Raw genomic sequence first — 18,465 nt, 5'->3', positions numbered from 1 at the left:
TAGAAGTTACCATATTGTGCTGACCAAATGTAAGAACATTGAGCACCATCATGTCTGTATGTCATTGTTTTATTTGGATAGCTACTTGAACAATAACCACAGAAAATACAATTATTCACCTTATGGAAACCCTGAATCGCAAAGGAAACACATAAGGAGGCCAGTCTACTTTTTAAAAAAGACAAGTTTAGGAAAAGACTTCCCCTGGTGCTTTAATGTACCATAATACTTTTAAATTGCATTGCACTGAGAGAGAAAGAGCACTTAATCATCAAAATTCATTAAGTCAAGTATGGCTTCTGTAAAACAAACATTTAAGGCAAAAAGAAAAATAGCCCGTCAATTTAACAGCAGCAAATGAACAGTAGTGACATACATAGATGTAAACATAAGTGACATAAACAGTGTGAGTTTTTCAAACATTAACACTGGGTTTCTCGACAAACATTGTTAACTATAAGCAAGTTTTGATCCAGTTGGGTCATTTTAACAAGTCTGCATAGGCCTTTACATTGTGCAATAAATACTGATTGTCTTATGCCATTGCATAGCCCCATAGCTGTGGTTTTGGTCAAATCAACCCTACTAACTTACACTGCACATGCATTATTACAGGATATATGCATAGGCTACACTGAGTCTGATATGCATTCAACTGTGAACAAGGAAATATGCGAAGGCAGTGTTTTTATCATTACTCTAAACTACCTGGTGACCTGTCGCCGTCCGTAGGCACTTTAATCACCGACAGCTTCACGTTGTTTGTGATATTTCTTTTGGACAGATTTTCAGAACAAACTGTCCAGAGTGTTGTAGTTGTCTTTGAAGTTCTTCAGTTCCAGGAAGTGTCTGGGCCGCTTGCTGCGGTGTTGCATTGAAGATGTGAGGTAGGTAGTTTGGGTGGGGGAGGAGGAGGAGCTCGCAGGCTCCGTAGTGCTGGTCAGGTCTCTGGCTGCGGACTGACGGTACTGGCTCGGAGAGCTGCTACCGCTGTGAGACTTGACACTGAAACAGCAAAAGGGAGAAACAGATTGTTCCCAGTGCATAATTAACATTCCAATGGTGGGATTAGCATCAAAGGGAAGCTGGAGGGGAGCACTGTGAGGAAAGGGTGGTTTTACTCACACAGAGGTCAATTCAGTCAGAGCTTCATGGTATTTAAAAAATTCTGCTTCACCAAAAGCCTTCAGACACAAACAAAAGCCGATGACAAGACATCAGACATTTGTCAACTTTTCAATACACAGAACATTCCAGGATGGGCGACATGGTACAAATGCATGTAAACATGTAAATATAAATGTGTAAAGATTTACAGAAGTGTGCTGTATTGTAGGCTACAACACATGCACTATAATGTTAACCATTACATATGGAAATGGATGTTTATGGTATTGAACTACAAGGCACGTTGACAACATACTTTAGATTTTGTCCACATATTTCAACTCAGTTTTCTTGTTATCGCTTTAGACTGCGGACCGTGTAACACAATATCACAATATGGGCATGATGTGTTAGATGAGAGACAACCACACACAGAGAGCACACTGACCTCTGCCCCGTAACGTGCTTTGTTGTACCCGTCCAGCACCGTGTCGATGAGCGAGCTCAGGCTGTCTCGGAACACGCAGTGAGAGTTTCTCAGCTGGAGAAGCCACGTCCGAAGTCTTTTACCCGTCACGGCGGTGGATGAGCCGCCGAGTTCACGGAAAGGGAGATCTAAAGTGCAGGTGGTATTGTAACAGTCTGGCGTGACAACAAAACAAAACCGGGACTAAGTTAGGTGACAGCGAAGCTCACCAGTGTCTCTGACGGCATCCAGTGCTCTCATCCTGTACAGGTAGTCATGGGAACCTGCAACACACACACACACAGATTGTTGTGTACACCGTGCATACAAAGATGTGTGTGTGTGTGTGTGTGTGTTTATGTGCCACTAACCACACAGTTCTCTTTGCTTTAGCCGGTCATCATCTGGGAACAGCAGACGGGGCTCAAAGTGGATTTTCTGGACCTGGCACAGTTTGGCTTCTATTTCTTGTCTCAGCTCCTACAGCACACACATAAGAAACACTAAGATATAATATTTCATCAGCAACACACTGTACAGCATCTCACTTCTGGCTCATTATGGTATGTGCGTGGTACCTTGGGAGCATTGTGGCCAAGGGGAACATGTGGTCCTCTACGAGACTTCATGGCAAATCGCATTATTTGTCTTTTGACGAAGATGAATAGCAAAACAAAGACCTAGAGGGAAGAGTTTGTGGAAGTTTAAAACCTTTTTTTAAGCGTAGTGTACAGGATGCCAGTGGAAGATAAACAGAACAAAAATAAAACAAGATACACAATATGTAATGAGTTGCATGTTTGAATACATTTTTCAGGGATGTAGAAATTATAATTACTCATGTTAATGAGTCCTCGGCTGTAACTGTAACCAACGTTACTGTTGATCATAACAATAGTTTCGCCGTGGTGTCCATAGCTCGTTTTGTTTATTTGTCTTTTTTTTTTTTTTTGTCTAAATTTAGTCTCTTTCTTTGGTTAGTTTTTGTGAAACAACACTGAGGAAGCAGTTGTATATATTTATATAATTTATAATCCGTCTGTTGGTTTGGATAAAAGGGGTCTTATTGTTGATGTTGTTCCACTCGTGAATAGCAGAGGTTTTATTTTTTAAAGTGTTAAAACAGGGCATGACACAGCTTACATTAGTTCTTACGAATGCGTCATTGTGTAAAGAATATTACCAGCTTATGAAGACAGTAGTGCTTAGATTGTTAGATTTGTATATATAGATCTCAGACCATATAGCTATGTTTATCAGGAAGTTCAAGACAAGACAGAAAATCATCACTTTTAAACTTCTATGATAAAACTCGGTGGCACATGATGTGTAAAAAGTGCGCAAAATACATTTAAAAGTTAGTTTTAAAAATAAGGAAGAGTAAAATATTATATTTGAAACTATCATTTTATTTATTGACCATATGTAACTTAGTACTATAAAACATAGTTAATGTGGTTTTAACACAACAGGAAACCCATTTCTGTGTTGCATAATAAATGTTTGCAAACCTGTGTTGATCCAAGTCTCATAAAGAGCCCTGAACATTATGTGTGTGTGTACGTGTATATAATGACTCAGCACACTGAGTGTGTGTTTCACGGTAAGAATGCAGCCAGTCTGGCTCTTAGAAATAATGTTAGAAAAGGTTGTAAAACACTAATGTAGAGTTCCGTCATCGTGAGTTTGACCGTAACCCTCAACTGGACCCGGACGTCACATCGTTACAAAGTGAAGCAGACTCACCAGACTACCGTAGGCCATTACGAGCACCACGTTAACGCTCGAGAGGAGAGAATCGCTCCCCATTTTGAAACGGTACGTCAACGGCTCACTTAACGCTAAACGACGGAAAGTACGTCCCGACATGTGACATTTAAAAGGCACGCGGTTGAATTTCAGTACACGTTTTTACACCGCATTCAATCTGAAGACGTTCAACCACAGACAGAGAACAAGGATGTAAAATAAGCTTTTCGTCTTTTTACATTTCGCCGCCCGCCCGGTTTGTTGACTTCCGCGGAGGTCACGTGACCGGTACAGGCAGGCGTGACGTCAGATCTGATGTTTCTCTGGCCTCTTCTGCCATCTGCTGTCGAAAGCGACTTCACCCACGACGCAACCAACCAACAAACAAATCAACAAACGAGTCCGAAAATAAAAGGCCAGGATTCGTAATTTCCAGCTCGGCAGAGTTCGAGATGATTTAAATTGCTCTATTTTCACATTCTTGCTGTTTATTTCTGTGTTGCTTGACACTGGATTGCCTGCAGACATGTCCACTGAGCAACTTATTAAATACCAGAAACTAAAGAGTCCTACACCCTAAAGAATGGATTTGCAGAACCAGTGTGTCTCTGTGAGCAGGACAGTGGTTTGCATCCACCCTGCAGAGACACTGAGCCATTCTTCTGTCAGGAACAAGGGTGGCTTGTGAGCTATTTATCCCTACTCACAGACTGTTCTCTGTCCTGGGAAGACCATGCAGCCTACCAGCCCTATCTGCAGCTAATCACTGATTGGATCATTAATTTCCTAAAACTTGGCCTCGCATTAATGTCTCTGACTCTGTTTGTTTTGGCTTTTGACAGGCACAGAGGGACGTTAAGACACCCCTTATTGTTGCAGCGCGCAGATGTAGCAACCGCAGTTTCAAAGGAAGCAGGTGCATGCAAAAAAACACATGAGCCTCTACATGACAACCAAAACTGTAAGTGCTTTTTAGATATTTTAAAATGTTAAATATATGTCTGCTTCCTCTTTGAAAGACCCGAAGGCTGTTTGTTCACATTTCCTCTCTGCAGAATTACATTTTTGCAAAAACAATTCTTCTTCTTTTTCTTCTTCTGTGTGTTTTCTTCTTCTTCCTCTGTGTGGACCGAATATATCAGCAATCTCAGTAATTTCTCTCCTTCAGTGGGCATTACAGTCCCACAGATTCTCATTGCGTCTGAAGTTTAGTTTTCTCGAGAGGTTTACCTTTTAACAATAATAATCCCTGCTGGTATTTCTGGGTCCACATGAGCTCTTTGTCGTCTCTCGTCCCAATTAAAGGCGCTCTATTATTATGTATTTTGATACCTGCTCAGCCCAGATGATTTAACTTAGGTTTGTCTTTAGGTGGGGTGATATAATAAGCCTGGGTTGGGAAATGTCCTTTTTGTTCAGTTTCTCACGATTATCTGAACTGTATCTTCTCCCTTGAGCTATGAAATGCTGATATGTGAGGAAGTTTGAAGTTTTCAGCGGCAAAAGTGTGTGTGTGTGTGTGTGTGTGTGTGTGTGTGTGTGTGTGTGTGTGTGTGTGTGTGTGTGTGTGTGTGTGTGTGTGTGTGTGTGTGTGTGTGTGTGTGTGTGTGTGTGTGTGTGTGTGTCAGGAATGCTACCCTGTGGGAAGAGGAAAAGAGGTGAAAAAAAAACAGAGAGAGAGACTGAGAGAGAATAAACCTGTGTGGCAGGTTTGCGTCACTGTACTCACTCCATCATGCAAAGCTGAAGAGAAAAGAGAGGAGTTACCGTAGGAGCTGATGTCATTACAGAGCGCTGCCTTCATTATGAACCCGTGTCAATGCAGTGGCGTAGGACAGGTAACGAAGTCCCTCCAAGAGAAGGTATGGCGCATGTGATTGTGAATGTGTGATTAATAAGATCATTTCTAATCATGTGAGAGTAAATGTTGTGGTTTTTTATCGAATGTCTGGGTGCATTTGAAAATTTTTTGCTGTTTTAATCGGAGTTTAAAGAAAACCGTGCCGTGTTGCCCGCGTTACCCAGATGGGAGTCTTTGTGACCTGGCAGAACAGGTGTTTCTGTAAACCGACACTCGGACTCACCTGCATTGAAAAGCACCGAAGAGACTGTCGCCAAAAGTTACACGCTGTAACCGACATAAACGGCTTCATATAATCATTTCCGGCACTGCTTGTCTGATTCTTTTGTCATATTGTGTTTATACAGTAAATCACAAGCTTCTACTATTTGTGTTCAAAAAGAGATGATAAGATCCTAATTCTAATGTGACGAATGATCAAAGGTGGTTTCACTGCCTTACAGACAATGCCTGTTGTGCGTGGCTGTGAACTCCTCGATGAGCCATTGTCCATCCGTAATGCTATCTCTCTCTCAGCAGGCTGTATGTAAACTAAAGTGGCGCTGTCCTCATCTTTGTCCATCTTATCTGATCATTTCACCCGAAAACCCTTTTACTTTGGTTTCAGTCTGTTGTTACTTTGGTTTTATGAAACCGATACACGCTGCACAGAGACTCATTGTGGAACTTTAATACATTGTTTTTTCTGGGTGGATTGCTGTTGGGTGAGTTTTTCCAGTTCTTGGTTCAGGTTTAGCTGACAGTGACAGGTAGTCATGAGTATGTTGCTTGTGTAAACAGCCGTCATGATGTGTGTGAACAGCAGACGGCATTATCTGAGTCCCACTGTTCTTTGAATGGGCTCATTGAGTCAGCGTGAGGGGAATGCTAAAGGAGCAGGGATGAGGAGCAGGGATGAGGAGCAGGGATGAGGAGCAGGGATGAAGAACAGGGATGAGGAGCAGGGCTCTTCATGTTCTTCTGTTTCTATTTTTTTCTTCCTATCATTTTCACATCTCATCCGTTTACTGTCCACTTTGTGCTTCCCTGTAACGTATTGTAACATGTTTATGCTCGGCAGGCAACGGGAGCTGTTTGCTGAAGTCGTTCTGAAGGAACCAAAAAATTGCAAGCGACAGAACAACAAAAGATCAAGAAGAGGAGCCCAGAGGAGTCTTCTCTTGGAGAACACAACACAGAGAATCATCAGGAGCGTCACTGGAATATTACATTTTTTAATCCAGCATTTGTTTCTGTGCAAGAAACTGATGAGGGCTGTAATTGAGCCACCTTTTCACAGCTTTGTACACACTCGCAGTTGCTGCATTCAAACAAAGTGCTCCCAGATTTCCGTCTAAAAGACAGTTGCTTGGAATTGGTTAAAGATCAAGTTCACTCTTCCACTCTCTTTTGGGGATTTTGCTCTTGACAGGAGATCATTAACTTTGTTTACTGCCAGACAATGGACTTGTCCACGCTGCCTCCTCCACTGAGAGAGTATGACAATCAGAGGACAGAAGCACGCTTCACTATCCGCTCGGCTAACTCTCACTCGTACAGTCTCACTTGCAGGCCAGGTGTTAGGAAACCCAATTGTTTTTCGGAGGAGGAGGGGAAGAGTGCTGAAGAAGTTGACGAGAGAGAGAGATACGCCAGGGTGCACACGGGCACAGATGGTACAACCAAAGTGGAGAATCACACAGTCACTGGTTATCAAGCCAGGACTGGGAGTCGCAGCAGTGTCAGAGCTCAGTGTGGGGAAGAGGATACTTTAGGCTATGAAATATCGACTGAACTGAACCAGAATGGCACAGCAGTCAAAACTATCACAGAATGTGGCACTGACAGAAGAAGAACATGTAACCCTGGGTCTGAATGCCGAGGCAAGATAGACTTGAGGAGATACAACCGGCCAAGTAGAAGTAAGAGTCTAGATTGGCGAGCAGGGGCATCAAGCCCTGATCGTGGCAAACTGGCTGACATGTTCGTGTTGCCAACTAAACGAGGCTGGGACGAAAGAACGACTGGTGTTGAAGGCTTGAGGGCCAGGTTTGTGTCTTCAATACAGTCGCATAACTCCGCTGGTACAAGTAATGTTGAGAGGAGCCCAGGGAGTCACATGAGTCGGACTTTGGACAGGGCCAGTAAAGGTCATTCTCTCCCCATTAGGTTGAGGTCCCTGTCTGGACCTGGCTCTGGTGTCAGAGAGACAGCTTCTTCGTTTGGGCCCAAAGGAGGCCAGAGTATAATGGAGCGGATCGAGAAACTCTATGGGTCCGCTGGTTTCAGTAAAAAGGAGGATTTCAGCACAATTAGGGATTTCTCAACCCCTGCAACGTCCCATCACAGAGAAACAACCACAGACTCCCTAATTTCACCACAGCAGAAGTCATGTGAGTGGGCTTCAGGGGGAACCTTCCCCAGGCGTTTCTCACCAGGACTGAAAAGGAGCCTCAGTTCAGGGCAAAGCAAGACATCCTTCACCTCGACACAAAAAGACACTCGAGGTTCTGAGACGTCACTTTTACCACAGACAAGCAGGACCAGGGAAAGATTGTCAGGGGTACAGGGGCAAGGACAGGCACAGGGCAAGTACTCAGAGAAAGGGGGACCTAACTGGGGCAGAGGGTTCGAGGAAATGGGCACACGGTCTCTGGATAGAGCCAGGAGCAGGTACTCGATAGCTGCTCAGATACGATCTGCAAGGACTGCAGCAGGACTTACTTCACCCTCACATTCAAACAGTTTCTTAGAAGAGAGATCTGTTTCTTTGAGAGATTTGTCTGGTTTGAGGGAAGGAATTGCAAGTGGGAATGGGAGTATGCATCAGGACGGGATGAAGGGCGAGACTAGTGTAATACAAGGGGCATTGACAGAAAGAACAGAGTGGCAAACAGATGATGTAGCAAAAGAAAAAACGGAATCAAAGAGGAGCTGCACTGATGAAGATGTGTTTGATCCAAACCTACAGAACGTGAAATCAATGGAGAGGAAGAAATTACGAGAGAGGTTGTCGGCCGCCTCTGCAGCCAGTGTGAGAAATAAGATTAATCAGTTTGAGGCTCTCTCACAGAGATCCCAGAGTTTGGCTACAGGACAGGCCCTCATGCCCAGACGGGCCTTTTCAGTTCCAACACATCTCAGCTTGGCTCATGAAGGAGTGAAACAAAGCGGGTCAGCAAAAGAGAGGAGGGAGGCAGGTGATGGAACTGAGGAGAAAGTGACAGAAGGAAGAAAGAAGGGAGGGTCAAATAGGTCGTTATCAGTGGATGAGATTGAACTAAGATTAGGGAGGAAAGAGAGAGAAGGAAAAGAAATGGATAGCATTAACAATTGTGCAGATTTTAATAAATATTCCAGTCTCAAGACGTCCCTGGAAATCCCACTAAATGAAGGCGCTCAAAGAAAAAATGGAAACTTTTACATAGACGAGATAGATTTTTACAGAACCTCAAGCCCTGAGGAGGCAAGCGAGAGACCACCATCCTCACGACTGTCCATCTCCGCCGGTGTGCAGAAAACAACACCCCCACGGGTTACTTCACCTGTTAGTGATGAAGACAAAACTCCAACAAACTCTCCAAACAACTCACCCTGTCTTACACCTACCGCACAACCAGAAAACTTCTTTCCCACAGCCAAAATCCCCAAACAAGATTCACCGCTCCTCCCTCGTGCCCTTGCCACCTCGTCCCCCAGCAACCTCTCTGACCTCTTCTCACTAGAGGTCAACACAGCCCATCCAAATGGGAAGAAACAGCTGATGGACCTAAATGCCTGGGTCGCTGGCTTGAAACCAAATATTATGATCTGGAGTGATGAAGATGATGATTATGATGATGATGATGAAAGTACACAGAAGGATGACGATTCCAACTATGATTCAGACTCCGGAGAGTCCTCGGTGACCATCACTAGTAACATGAGCCAGTCGGATAACAAGAGCTTCTGTGTCAGGTGGGTCCTGTTATATATCACATTTATGGTTGGAATTATTTCTTCCGACAATTTGTCAAACATTTTAATCTCATAACTCTCGTCTTGAATCCCTGCAGTCTTTCAGACCTGTGTAACTTTGCTGGAGTTGACTACGAATCGGAGAATGATAACGACGAGTGGCAATCTTCCAACCATCGGTCTGCCTCGATGAGCTCAGACATGTCGGCCATGTCCTCTGTGTCTGTGATGCCCAGTGAGGAGCTAGACAGGCTGCTGGAGGACGTCAGGAGCATGGGGGACAGCACTCTGCAGGTACAGTGCAACTCTTTGTGGATTTAAAGTCAACAGTTTTAACATTGCCATGATTCAGGTCACTTTTCCCATGCAAGGTACACACCACAAAATCAGTCATACACAGGACAAAAAGATTATAACCTCCGTCTCATTCTCGCTGCCTTCACTTTGTGCAGGACTATAACGATGTGCAGGTGGTGGTTCTCCATAAGGACATAGGTGTGGGACTGGGCTTCAGCGTGGCGGGAGGTGTGGACCAGAACAAGCCAGTCACTGTGAGGAAACATCCCTTCTTACTTATAAAAAAAAGATATAAAAGCATAGTCCTCAGTCTCCATCATTTGTCCCTCGATTTCTTCCTCTCAGGTTCACAGGGTGTTTCACCCGGGTGTTGCAGCCCAGGAAGGCTCCATACGGGAAGGGGACCAGGTCCTGTCAATCAATGGCACAGCACTGTGCGGCTATGCCCACTGGGAGGCCCTGAGGGTCCTGAGGAGAGCAAAGACTCGGGAGATGGGTGTGGTGGTCATGAGGAGGGAAGGGTTGAGCAGTGTCTGTAAGGGGGGAGCGCAGACGAATACCCAGGGACAAACAAAGACAAAGACAGGTGAGAAGTGGTACTTTACCAGAGTTTAGACATTAGTCCTGAAGCTGCAGTTGTTTAAAGTGAGTCACCTCATCTGTGTTTTTGTGTGTTTGCTGCTCTCAGATCAGCATGTGTTTGTGTGTCTGGAGAAGAACAACAGGGATCTGGGCTTCAGCCTGGAAGGAGGTGTAGACTCCACCCGTGGGAACCGACCACTCACTGTACAGAAGATCTTCCAGGGTGAGAACTAAAGCGCAGTATTTCTGATCTCCATCGAATACAGAACTGCATAGAAATGCAGAGATTTGGAAATAATTTGAAAACACTTGCCTCAAAGAGTTGGACATAAAAACATCCAATTGTAGTGGCAATCTTTCATTCAGCCACAATAGCATTAGTGAGGCCAGGCACAGACTTTGTGTGATAAGGCCTTGTTTGCCAATTCATCCCAAAGGTGTTGGATGGGGTTGAGGTTTGTGCTGCCTGCAGGCCATGCAAACTCTTCCACTCCCAACTCAGAAACACATAATTATGGACTCAAAAAAAGGAAACATCGACGTGTTTGGTTTATTAAGTTAGTAAGGTTACTCAATTGCCAAATTAAGTAATGAAAGAAAGTCATGGGGAAGAGACACAATGTAATTGTTGCCTTTTTTTAGGTATTTCAAAAAGAAGTTTGTTACTTGGTTATGGTGGTCCAAGTATTTTTTTGTACAGAAAAGAGAAAGATACCAGATTCGTTCATTACAGGTTAAATAATATTTTTTGCAACCCTTCAGGTTAGGTGTCCACATTTAGATATCATTATACACATGCTGCATTACCCTTTCATCATGATGGCTGTGAGTTGACCTCTCTTGGACACAACCTGTTTCAGCTTCCCCACTCTGGGGGGCGCTAGAGGACAAAAGATTATTTCCACAGGCCGTCTCTCTGATGACACTGTCAAAAACCCTCTAACACCAAAATATCCACTGCTGCCATTATTAATGATAATTTTACAGTTTTGAAAGCACAGGTGGTTCTTTTATGTTCATAACATCTGTCACTGTCAATATATATCCTACATGGTGTATTTGGATTCTTTGTGTACAGACTTGTTCATTAAATCCACCTTTTCCCTTCAGGAGGTCCTGTTGACAAGCTGCGTCCTGGTGATGAGGTGGAAGAGATTGAAGGAATGAGCGTGGTGGGGATGAGGCGCCTGGAGGTATGGACTTTGATCAGAAGACTTCCCCCTGGGCCTGTGGACGTGGTGCTTCGTCGCCCTGTTAAACATCTGGAAACCACATGTTGAGGTGCTTTGAGCATAGTAAAGGTGGCTAGGAACCAGACATGATTTAATTTAGATATCTGGGCCTAATGCCATTAAAACAATTAAACAATGTGTAGCCATTATAACAAATCCCTAAATGAAATATAATCTTACAGACGAGATCAAAATGTTTTATTTTTCTCACTTTATCTACAGGATTACATCTACCTCAAAGCTTGTTATATTTCTTTACCAGCCCATAATTCAAATGCACTGATGATACTGGTTGATACTTTGATCATATAAAAGCTAGTAATGTGGCGCCTGTAAATAAATAACTGTGTTGTAATATAATGTGAATAAAGAAGCTAACTAAATTAAGGGTTTATATTGCTTTTTAATAAATCCTAACTTAAAGTGATGTTTTTTTATTTGTATGTCATGCAGAGGGTAATAGTGAGATATGATCTTATCTTTCTACCAGTTTACAGAAATAAGAGACAAAAGTCTGAAGCAGGGTTAAGGTATCTGTCATTTTACACATTACAAAACAGAGATACTCAAAAGTAGATGCAATAAGATAAGATATCAATATTTCACACACCATGTCAAGGTGTATGGTGTTGGTGTTGAAAGTTAGTAATCACTTCACTTTACTGAGATTCCCAAACTCTAAATATACCCTTACAGTCTATTTTCAGATGAAATATAAGTTATGAAAAGACAGAATCAAAGTGTTCTTATCAGTAAGGATGTACAATCAACTCCAATAGTCTTCATAGCTTATCAGATTTGTTGCGTGCCATGTGCCACCGGTTATTTCCTCCTACATAGCAAATATTTGTGTTACATAATCTATTAGGAGTCCAGAGTTCATTGAAGAGCAGTTATGGGGACATCTTGATCTCCGATGATGAGAAGGGCTTTCCTATTAACCGCCTTAACAACAACAAGGTTGCGCCACACCATTGGTAATATATGTTGTATTACATGTCTTTATGGATTCTTTTTGGACTGGAATTCCATAGAGATCATTTATTTACATTTATTTATATGGACATTTACATTTTCAATATCCACAAAACAGAGAGGTGAAAGCCAGACTGTATTAAATTGTGCCGTTCTTGTGTTTTACACACACAATTTGTATTAGTTTATCTGGTAGGGAGAGAGCACGTTAAGAACATCAGGATAAAATGAAAGATGTAAACATGCCAGTTCATAGGCATTTAACAAAAGTAGAAACATTACAATATAGTGGAAATATGCCGATACAAATATACAAAAAACAAAAAGAAACAAAAGACTGGACAAACAATTGTCAAATATGCACCAATATTTTGACATCCATGACTCATAGTTTAGGCATTCTGACGAGGTCAGTCATAATAATGTAAACAGCTGTGCTGGTGATTTTGAGTGCTAATAGATTATTCTCATTTATTCCATATATAATTGTTACCGACCTGCTTTCTTGCACATGGATACAGATTGATGACTGTGAAACACAAACGTGTGTGTGTGTGTGTGTGTGTGTGTGTGTGTGTGTAATTTAACATATACTCTGTGGGTTATTGGCTTCTGTCACTACTGGCAACACATAATCTGACTGTTTATGGCCTCAGCCGATGGAAGCTCTAACAGGTTAGACACAGTATAACTTTGCTCCAGCCAATCCCAAAGTGTCACTACCTGATGAATGAGTAATAGTGTTTGACCAGCTGGGGATAAAGACAAGGCAGAAAAGAGGAAGAAGTGGGATACAGAGCGCAGGTCATTAGATGCTCAGGCAGAAGTTGTGACAGAATACTGACACCTCCTCCACTCGCATCAGCTCCTCGACAGACAGACAGCCCAACAGCTGGACCGTCTGTCAACAAAGACAGACTCTAGTGTGAAATGAGAAGACGGATTGTTCTCCAGCAATGTTGAACCGGCGTGTTGTGAGAGTCAGGAATGCTCTGGTGCGAGAGTGCTTGGCTGAGCTCTTGGGAACTTTCGTCTTGCTGGTAAGTGACGATCAGGTTTTTATGTTGACGTTTGTATTTTTGACAAGTTGTCAAATTTTATATACTCGTACAGTTCAAACTGTTTCAGAGGATTTGGAATTTCTTGACAATTTACACAATTTTCTCCTGTAATCATTTAACTTATAACTATAAAAATAGATCTGATCTTAGTTTTGGCTGCATTACACGAGTAATGCTACTGGAGAGAAACCTAACGTCAACAATAAAATGATCATTACAAACTAAGCCATATAGACACTGTTGATAACTAATTGTCGGAGGCAGTCAATTGTAAAATATATAAATTACTATCCTATAACACTTTAAACTGCTGTACAACTATTAAGTCACAGTGGTAGAAAGAACTATAGAGGTATATTTCACCACAGACCAGTACAAGATGTTGCGTAGAACAAACTACTTAAGATTGTGAGCTACAAAGTTATCCAGTTTAAATGTTATTTAGGTCTTTTATAACTCCACAAAGATTATTTGTGTCTGTATGTATATTTTGTTTAGTTGTATGTATTATTAATAGTATAGTATTGTTATTAGAGTGTTGATCAGATTTCTTTGTATATTTCTCTATTATTCTATCAGCTATTCCTATTTAGTTAGTCGGTTTATAGTATTATGTTTCTTCTAAAAGAGAAAGTATATGTATACAAAACATTTAGGATTTTAACTAAATTAATGAATGTTCATGATCCATATTGCATTTACATGATTATCCATGCAGGCCTTCCACATGTCATTATGTCACTGGCACGTTTTAAATCAAACTGCTGTTTCCAAAAAGTGTATTTGCTTTGACATTTAAAATACCATAACTTACTTTAATGTGACCGTGACCTGTAATACATATATAAAAGAAAAAGTTAATTAGTGATTAATGGGTCATAAAGTGGGCTGCACGGTGGTGTAGTGGCTAGCACTGTTGCCTCACAGCAAGAGGGCCGCGGGTTCAATTCCCGGTCGGAGCGGTCCTTCTGTGTGGAGTTTGCATGTTCTCCCCGTGGCAGTGTGGGTTCTCTCCGGGCTCTCCGGCTTCCTCCCACAGTCCAAAGACATGCTGCAGGTTAATTGATCTCTAAATTGCCCATAGGTGTGAATGTGAGAGTGAATGGTTGTATGTCCCTACATGTGCCCTCGATGGACTGGCGGCCTGTCCAGGGTGTCCCCTGCCTTCGCCCTATGTCAGCTGGGATAGGCTCCAGTGCCCCCGTGACCCTAATGAGGATAAGCGGTATTGAAAATGGATGGATGGGTCATAAAGTTTTATGCTTTCCTGCAGTTGTGGTTATTATGAGATAATCATCTGTGGACATTTAGATAAGAAGTGATTATTATAATAAAAGTAAATATATATTAAGTATGAAAATTAAAAAATGCACAATATATACAATACAATAAAATAGTAGAGCAGGACATATTCAATTTAAGAAAAATTAAATAATAAAGAAGTGTATATACAGTGAAAACGGTGCAAGGTTTATTGATGTTAAATTTGAGGAGGATCTGACCAGAGGTGATTCATTATAAAGTCTAATAGCAGTTGGCAGGAATGTTCTCCTGTATCAGGAATGTTCTCCTGTATCAGGAATGTTCTCCTTTATCAGGAATGTTCTCCTGTATCAGGAATGTTCTCCTGTATCAGGTGAAGCAGTCTGTTGGAGAACGTGCTCCGTGTCCCTGCGGTAGGTGGTGGAGAAGGTGGTCCTGGTTATCCAATATGGACAATCATTTCTTCAGTGTCCTCCTCTCCACCACCTGTTCCTGATAGTACTGTTTGCAGCCAATGATGGAGCTGGCCTTCTTCACCAGTTTAGTGAGTCGGTTGTTGTCTCCGGCTCCAATGCTGCTCCCCTAGCAGACTACGGAGAAAGCAGACTAAGTGGACAGTTTCATTACAATGTCTACGTTAATGAGATATTATATTATTATCACATTTTTATGTGACCACTTATTAGTTTGTTTGACTTATAAATAATAAATCAATCACTCAGAGAACAATAAGGTATTACTTAATGTGCACTTCTTTTTTTTTGCCTGTACATGGAAGGATTGTTTCTTGTTTTCCGGATGCTAAAAAATATTTCTCCTGACGTTTCATGCCTTTTGGGTCTTCTCTTGATCTTCTGTGAAGCTCTTTGGCTGCTCTGCTGCAGCGCAGGTAAAGACAAGCAGAGAAACTAAAGGCCAGTTCCTGTCAGTCAACATGGCCTTTTCTGTGGGTGTGATGTCGGCCATGTACCTCACCAAGGGCATCACAGGTACATTCAATCAACTCAATAATATCACAAAACTGGCAGCCTTAGAAGATGAACACAGTAAAATGCAGCAGTATTCCATGTTACGCCTCACACTCTGACTTACTGCAGTGATTCACTGATCTCTAGATTTATCGCTCTCTGAAAAGAGGCCTCGTCCATCTTTTCAAGGTCTTCAGTCTGATATCTACCAGTTAGTTGACACACTATATGGCTACAAATAATCTAAACTTGAATTACCTTCCAGTCTCTCTAACTGTAATTCACTTCTGTCTTCCTCTTTCCTGTCTTCTCTCCATCTCCCATTTTTCTCTGGAGGTGCTCATCTGAACCCGGCGGTGACTCTGAGTTTCTGTGTGCTGGGCCAGGTGCCCTGGGGAAGGCTGGTGCCCTACTCCCTCAGCCAGCTGCTGGGGGCTTATCTGGCCTCAGGCCTCGTCTACCTGGTCTACTATGGTTTGTCTTTCTGGCACTTTAAACACTTTATCATTGACATAAAGATGAGTGGTTCATTAAAGAAAATACCTAAATAAATGTGTTGGGAAATATAACAAATGCATGAAGCTTCTTACACATTTTCAGTCTCTTTTGTTTTCTTGTTTTCTACATTCCTCCTGTTTCTGTCTCAGATGCTATAATGGAGTTTAGTGGAGGAGTATTGACTGTTTATGGCCCAAATGAAACAGCGTCTATATTTGCCACATATCCTTCAGAGTACATGACTTTAAGCAGAAGTTTCCTTGACCAGGTCAGTGGGAGGATTTGTGTAGACTTAAATCGGGACTTTAACGGCTGGTTCTTTACTGAACTCATTATTTGTTGCTTTTATACTTGTCCTTTTCATTAGGTAGTGGGCACTGGCATGCTGATGTTGTGCATCCTGTGTTTGAATGAAGAGAGGAACACTCCGGCTCCCACAAAGCTGATTCCTCCGATAGTGGCAACGATCGTCCTTGGGATATCCATGTCAATGTCAGCCAACTGTGGTGCTGCCATCAATCCTGCTCGGGACCTGGGACCACGCCTCTTTACACTGACGGCCGGCTGGGGCACTGAGGTCTTCACGTATGTATCTTATCAAGCACATGCACGGCACCATACACATACAACTTTCCAAGTTGATAACCCAAGAATGCATATTTCTTATCATTCATTTTAGGGCCTTACTGATAGAGCTGCACAATTCATTCAAACTGTTCAAACTGACAATCCAATGGAGACAGTTTGCTTTTCGTACAGGCCGTTCACCTTGTGTTTCTCAGAAAACCACATAGGTCAGCGTTATTCAGCTGCAGGATCAAAGGTGCCAGCTTGTCACAGAACATCTGATTATGACCTGGTTTGCTCTTCCTTATGATCCTGTGTGTTTTCTCTTCCTCCGCAGCTGTTAAATACTCATTGTGCTTAATCTAATCTATTTAAAGCTGCATTAGTTGATTCTGGACCACTAGGTGGCAGAATATCTCCAAAACGTCCTGGACAAATACACATCCCTAACATATTATGGCTTGCAAAGCTGTTTTGAGTAAGGTCTTAGGAATTAATTGCATACCTACACAGGTAAGGCAGACACGTTGTCATCCCATCGGCGTTGTCCAAATGTTGTTTTTTTAATTGTTTATTTTACAGGGACAATGCACACCAATCAACAGTACAACTGTAAGTGAGCCAGAGTTAGCCAGAGAGGCTAATTTTCATCTGGTGTCCCAGTGTTCACTGGTCTTTTCATATAGCAAATTGCCACCAGCTGCAAAAAATAGCTGCATGGTAATATTGTTTGATATTAGTAAGTAGCTAATTTATTATAATTTCTATATTCAACAACAAGTCAGTAGTTTGTTATGTAACTTTGTTTGGTGCCAGGCAGACAGTGCACAGTGCTTGATTGTGTAAATAGCTGCTTCTGCTTCTGGAAATGTGAACCTTAACCAAAACATTGAGCTAAATGAGGCAAAAGGGTGCTTCTCTGTGTGTTTGTTAGCAATCCCTTTTATAAAGGCCAATTTAAATAAACAAACCCTCATCTCAACTTCTCTCTGTCTGCTCTCCAGGTGTTACAACTACTGGTTCTGGGTGCCCTTGGTGGCCCCACTTATTGGAGGTGTTATAGGTAGTTTCATGTATTTGATCTTCATTCACTGGCACCTGCCGGACCCAGATCCCCCTGAGAGCCTCTTCATTCCCTCCACCATCAATGACAAAGTCCATCAGCCCGGCATCACGTGGGACAACAGAAAGGAGTTAAAGGCTACACGTCTCTAAGTGTTAGTCATGAAAATATGTCATCACGACCAATACTGACAGTTAAAGACTTATGAATTAAAGAATATATATTATATATATATATATATATATATATATATATATATATATTTATATATATATATATATATATATGTTTTCTTCTGTTGAAGAATGGGAATGTCTTATGAATGAGCTTCTTTGATACAACAGTAGACTGGAGGAAACTAAGACAGATATTGATGCTATTAAAATGCTGTTTACATTTATTTATGAAATATATTTAGTAAATTATATTACTGAGTTGTATGTACTTTTTATGAGAAAACATTCTGACAATTGAGCATAACTTAAACTGATTCAATAAAACTTTACCCTGAAAAAACTCAAAGTTACAATTGTTCAACTAATATTTGTATATATATATATATATATATATATATATATATATATATATACACACACACATACACACACACACACACACACACGTAGTGTTGCTTTATTTCTATATCTCTTAGTTTTCTATATAAATACTACATTTCAATGCTTCACTCTGATTGTTTGTCTGACTTATTCTTTTAAGTCTCTTATGATGTTTACTCTACTCCTGTACGTAATAAAAAGAGGGTCAGTTCAGAGAGCCACTGCAAAACACACAAGTCTACATTGTGAATATGTGAGTCCTCTCATCAGTGTTTTAGATTGG

General features: G+C 41.7%; 3 protein-coding genes across 6 annotated transcripts; 2 read left to right on the top strand and 1 right to left on the bottom strand.

Moving 5' to 3' along the window:
* Positions 1-53: 53 nt before the first annotated feature.
* c16h1orf43 (chromosome 16 C1orf43 homolog) lies at positions 54-3,640 on the bottom strand. Of its 2 annotated transcripts, none has more exons than XM_034553187.1 (7): positions 3,562-3,640; positions 2,152-2,253; positions 1,945-2,053; positions 1,804-1,857; positions 1,556-1,722; positions 1,126-1,184; positions 54-1,005 (listed from the first exon to the last, which is right to left on the bottom strand). In XM_034553187.1, exons 2-7 carry the CDS (start codon positions 2,212-2,214, stop codon positions 789-791), a joined length of 669 nt encoding a protein of 222 aa, XP_034409078.1. In that variant the 5' UTR covers positions 2,215-2,253; positions 3,562-3,640; the 3' UTR covers positions 54-788. The 2 variants fall into 2 exon arrangements, with proteins under 2 accessions (XP_034409078.1, XP_034409077.1); XM_034553186.1 differs by having other exon boundaries at positions 3,320-3,612.
* si:dkey-92i15.4 lies at positions 3,150-11,613 on the top strand. 3 transcript variants are annotated; one of them, XM_034553185.1, is made up of 9 exons: positions 3,150-3,176; positions 4,165-4,283; positions 4,951-5,184; positions 6,244-9,119; positions 9,218-9,413; positions 9,572-9,670; positions 9,762-10,002; positions 10,105-10,221; positions 11,109-11,613. In XM_034553185.1, exons 4-9 carry the CDS (start codon positions 6,625-6,627, stop codon positions 11,276-11,278), a joined length of 3,318 nt encoding a protein of 1,105 aa, XP_034409076.1. In that variant the 5' UTR covers positions 3,150-3,176; positions 4,165-4,283; positions 4,951-5,184; positions 6,244-6,624; the 3' UTR covers positions 11,279-11,613. The 3 variants fall into 3 exon arrangements, with proteins under 3 accessions (XP_034409076.1, XP_034409073.1, XP_034409075.1); XM_034553182.1 differs by lacking the exon at positions 4,951-5,184 and having other exon boundaries at positions 11,109-11,610; XM_034553184.1 differs by lacking the exons at positions 3,150-3,176; positions 4,951-5,184.
* A 1,438-nt stretch (positions 11,614-13,051) lies between these two features.
* aqp10a (aquaporin 10a) lies at positions 13,052-17,800 on the top strand. The gene is made up of 6 exons (XM_034554078.1): positions 13,052-13,245; positions 15,392-15,518; positions 15,834-15,971; positions 16,145-16,263; positions 16,363-16,580; positions 17,567-17,800. Exons 1-6 carry the CDS (start codon positions 13,162-13,164, stop codon positions 17,775-17,777), a joined length of 897 nt encoding a protein of 298 aa, XP_034409969.1. The 5' UTR covers positions 13,052-13,161; the 3' UTR covers positions 17,778-17,800.
* Positions 17,801-18,465: the final 665 nt, after the last annotated feature.

This window comes from Cyclopterus lumpus, chromosome 16 (assembly GCF_009769545.1).
Source record: "Cyclopterus lumpus isolate fCycLum1 chromosome 16, fCycLum1.pri, whole genome shotgun sequence".
Lineage (NCBI taxonomy): Eukaryota > Metazoa > Chordata > Actinopteri > Perciformes > Cyclopteridae > Cyclopterus > Cyclopterus lumpus.
This window is presented reverse-complemented; position numbering and strand designations above follow the sequence as displayed.

Bases quoted from the DNA above. Each gene is read 5' to 3' on its own strand.
- c16h1orf43 (XM_034553186.1), bottom strand. From the start codon at position 3,442: ATGTCGGGACGTACTTTCCGTCGTTTAGCGTTAAGTGAGCCGTTGACG. The intron at 1,858-1,944 runs GTTAGTGGCACA...TGTGTGTTGCAG, and splicing joins AAAGCAAAGAGAACTGTGTG to GTTCCCATGACTACCTGTAC. The intron at 1,185-1,555 runs GTCAGTGTGCTC...TTGTGTCTGAAG, and splicing joins AAGCACGTTACGGGGCAGAG to GCTTTTGGTGAAGCAGAATT.
- si:dkey-92i15.4 (XM_034553185.1), top strand. From the start codon at position 6,625: ATGGACTTGTCCACGCTGCCTCCTCCACTGAGAGAGTATGACAATCAG. The intron at 9,671-9,761 runs GTGAGGAAACAT...TCTTCCTCTCAG, and splicing joins ACCAGAACAAGCCAGTCACT to GTTCACAGGGTGTTTCACCC. The intron at 10,003-10,104 runs GTGAGAAGTGGT...TGCTGCTCTCAG, and splicing joins ACAAACAAAGACAAAGACAG to ATCAGCATGTGTTTGTGTGT.
- aqp10a (XM_034554078.1), top strand. From the start codon at position 13,162: ATGTTGAACCGGCGTGTTGTGAGAGTCAGGAATGCTCTGGTGCGAGAG. The intron at 15,519-15,833 runs GTACATTCAATC...TTTTCTCTGGAG, and splicing joins CCTCACCAAGGGCATCACAG to GTGCTCATCTGAACCCGGCG. The intron at 16,264-16,362 runs GTCAGTGGGAGG...CCTTTTCATTAG, and splicing joins GCAGAAGTTTCCTTGACCAG to GTAGTGGGCACTGGCATGCT.